Source organism: Ammospiza caudacuta, chromosome 3, assembly GCF_027887145.1.
Source record: "Ammospiza caudacuta isolate bAmmCau1 chromosome 3, bAmmCau1.pri, whole genome shotgun sequence".
Classification (NCBI taxonomy): Eukaryota; Metazoa; Chordata; class Aves; order Passeriformes; family Passerellidae; genus Ammospiza; species Ammospiza caudacuta.
The window spans coordinates 93,590,075-93,593,894 of record NC_080595.1 but is presented as its reverse complement, the minus strand read 5'-3'; the positions used below and the strand labels follow the sequence as shown (position 1 = coordinate 93,593,894).

At 40.5% G+C, this 3,820-nt stretch overlaps 1 protein-coding gene across 1 annotated transcript; it reads left to right on the top strand.

Moving 5' to 3' along the window:
• Positions 1-482: 482 nt before the first annotated feature.
• HTR1E (5-hydroxytryptamine receptor 1E) lies at positions 483-1,589 on the top strand. Its single transcript, XM_058802527.1, has one exon. The coding sequence runs from the start codon at positions 495-497 to the stop codon at positions 1,587-1,589; it is 1,095 nt and encodes a 364-aa protein (XP_058658510.1). The 5' UTR covers positions 483-494.
• Positions 1,590-3,820: the final 2,231 nt, after the last annotated feature.

Here is a 3,820-nt window from a genome sequence, read left to right as displayed (position 1 = left end):
CAGTATCACAAAGATCACAGTCATGTTTGTGAAAAGGGACCTGTGGAGGTCCCTTAGTCCAGCCTCCTACTTTAAGTAAAATCTCCAAAATGAAGAAGGAATAGCCATTTCACATCAGCAGGAAATCTGGCCCAAATTGCCCTTTAGAGAAGAAAAAAAAAAAAAATGAATGATGAATGCAGAGAAAAAGCAAGAGAAGAGAAAGGAAAACAGACCAAAATTTTATTTGAGATGACAATATTAGAAATGCAAAACTTTTTTACCAAAAGGTGGGATTATCCTAGATTGACTAACAGATGTGCTTTTATCTTCTAGGAAAACAATGAACAATTAATTTCTTCTTTCCAGGAAGAAACCTGGAAGCTTTTTTGCTGCTCCGTTGAATATGGGATTATAAAAGTTTTTTAAAATTGCACATAGAACATCTCTTTCAAATGGATAACTTCTGAACCTGGAACTCTTCATTACCAACTTCTTGCATCCTGGAGGGGAAAATGAATTTCACAAATTGCACCACTGAAGCCAGTGAGGCTGCAAAGCCAAAGACAGTAACTGAAAAGATGCTCGTTACCCTGACCTTGGCCACAATCACAACCTTGACTATGCTGCTGAATTCTGCTGTAATTGCAGCAATCTCCACAACCAAGAAGCTCCACCAGCCGGCAAATTATCTCATATGTTCACTGGCTGTGACAGATCTCCTTGTTGCTGTTCTCGTCATGCCCTTGAGCATCACTTACATAATGATGGATAAATGGACTCTGGGGTACTTCATCTGTGAGATCTGGCTCAGTGTGGACATGACCTGCTGCACGTGCTCAATCCTTCATCTGTGTGTCATCGCGCTGGACAGGTACTGGGCTATCACAGACGCCATTGAGTACGCCAGGAAGAGAACGGCAAAAAGGGCCGGGCTGATGATAGTCACCGTGTGGACCATCTCCGTTTTCATATCAATGCCCCCCCTGTTTTGGAGAAACCACCACAGCGTCAGTATTCCCAGCGAGTGCCGCATTCAGCATGACCACGTCATCTACACTATTTATTCCACATTCGGGGCATTTTACATCCCCTTGACTCTGATCCTGATCCTGTACTACAGAATTTACCACGCTGCAAAGAGCCTTTACCAGAAGCGGGGTTCAAGCCGCCACCTCAGCAACAGGAGCACCGACAGCCAGAACTCTTTTGCCAGCTGCAAGCTCACACAGACGTTCTGCGTCTCGGACTTCTCCACGTCTGACCCAACCACAGAGTTTGATAAAATCAACGCATCCGTGAGGATCCCTCCTTTTGAGAATGACATGGACCCGGCTGGAGACCGGCAGCAGATCTCCACGACACGAGAACGAAAGGCTGCTCGCATCTTGGGGCTGATTTTAGGTGCTTTCATTTTGTCCTGGTTGCCCTTTTTCATCAAGGAGCTGCTTGTGGGCCTCCACATTTGCACTGTCTCTCCAGAAGTAGCAGACTTCTTGACCTGGCTTGGGTATGTCAACTCGCTCATCAACCCTTTGCTGTACACGAGCTTTAACGAGGATTTCAAGCTGGCCTTTAGAAAGCTCATCAGGTGTCGAGAGCATACTTAAAAGTACTGAGAGATGATGATGCTGGCATGACTCCTGGCCTTAAAAATGAGCAAAATGATTTGACTCTGCCACTGTTTCCCTTGATAAAGGGGATTTTTGTGTTTGCCTATCTTCTTGACTGTTCTTCAGCCTGTAATTCATTATGCCATTTTTTAATCTCTAGTGAAATTCGTAGTAAAAGGTTTGAAATAAATTTATTCTACAAAGGAAAAGATTTTTTAGAAATGCAACAACAAAAAATATCACTAGTATTAGGTACTCATGTCTCTAAGACATTTTGTGTAATCAATGATTCAAGAAGAAAACAACCAAATTCACTTTTATACTTTTTCCATTTAAGAATCAAACATCGAAATTATGTACTGTATGAACTAAACCCCATAAATACATATTCAAAAATTAATAAACACTTCATGATCATGACAGTTAAACAGCACCTCTTTACTGCGGCGTTGTGAAAAAGCTGTAACAGCCATTTAGGAGGAAAATTACCACCATTTCCACCTTGGGTTGAGGCAGAGTAAACTATTCCTTTTTTCAGAAATACACTCCCAAAACAGAAAGCAAAGTTCAGTTCATTGCATCTAGAAATGATCCCATTTCATAACCCAAAGGCATTTTTTAAAGTGTCTCTCTTTGTGTAATATTCCAGATTTACATTCAACGTATTGGGCAGACAGTTGTGAGATTGTGTGGTAATTGAGAGGATGAAGCGAGCAAGTGTCATACTTGTGATACTAACTGCACATCTGAGCAGCCACACTTCCAATACCACTAACCCTATTTCTTCAGGCCTTGTGCCTCAGTCAGTTCTGGGGTGGTATTTTTCACTTGTGCCACACTTCACCTGAATGTTGTGGTGCACAACCCTAAGGATCTATGGATCTTACCTCCACCAACTCAGACAACTGGATATCTTCTCAGCAGGCCAGCTATATACAGAAATTCAAAAACATCAGTTAAACCTAATTATTTCTGAATATCAGGAAAAAAATTCAGTAAAATAATTTATTTTAAATAGCAGTCTGCACATATGCCTTGTTCTCATCTCAGAATTTCCTATGGCCATCTTGCCCACCTAACCTATGGTCAGGTGCTCTGGTAGGATTTCTTGCTCTGGGAGTCCTTCACAGACCTACTTCCCTTGTCCTGCGAGTCAAAAATTCCTTTGTATCCTATCTTTTCTGCTTATGGAAGTTAAAATTTTCTGATTCAAATTAATTGTGGAAATCAATCTGGGAAGAGGCAAAATCAAAGCTGAGAATTTGGTATTGTCCTTTTGAAACTCCTAAGCATGATTTAAATATTTATTACCACCTTGCACCCTTTTCTTCCCTGTCTATTTTTCTGGACAAATTCTTTTTGAATTACCCCAATACACAACAAAGGCAACACCACATATGTCAACCTGACATCCAATAAATGTGAAAACTATAGTTTGGTGGCTCCAAATCCATCAAAACAAATACTAGAGGTAGCAAAAGTGTTGTAACAGCACTGGAAGCCATCTCTGAAAAATGTTTTGGAAATTTACAAGATGACAATCATTTTTCTTATCAAGAGTCAAGGAAGTGTAAGTAATATGTGGGTAATAAACTGCAAATGGAACTGGGAAATGACATCCTTATTGGTGAGAGAAAGCATTTGGCTGGAAAGATGCAGTGCCACAAGCTGAGTGCAGACCAAGTCTGAAGGTGACAAAAGGGTGACCTGCTGCTTACCCACATGCAGTGGGACTCTTCCTCCAGGATTCCCTGCCTGAGTTCGGGAGGTCCAACTCCAGCTGTCCTTCTGAAGCTACTGTTGCAGTTGCCTCCAGCAGATACCTTTGGATTCCCTACTAGCAAACACTAATACCTAAAAAGAGAGGAAAATTATCTCAGCCACTAAAAATTTCTTTTAGTGAGGAAGCACAGACATCCGTTATGGTTTTTCCTTTTTGCAGCTTGTTGGAGGTGGAAATTGTTGATTGAAATCAGGGAAGTGTGTCCTGACCCTGCCTATCAACAAAGCTTCCAAAACAGTTCCCCAGGGTTGATATGCAAATAAGAAAAAAGAAAAAAAAAAAAAAAGAAAAAAAAAGAAAAAAAAAAAAAAACACCCTGGAAATTAAAATAAAAATGTGGTATTTGTAAGAAGTGCTGCAGCATTTTTTTTTCTTTCAGAAAGAACAACAGAATTTATTATTAAAGAACAAGGATTCAGCACAATTTCTGAATTTCAGAGAAAAC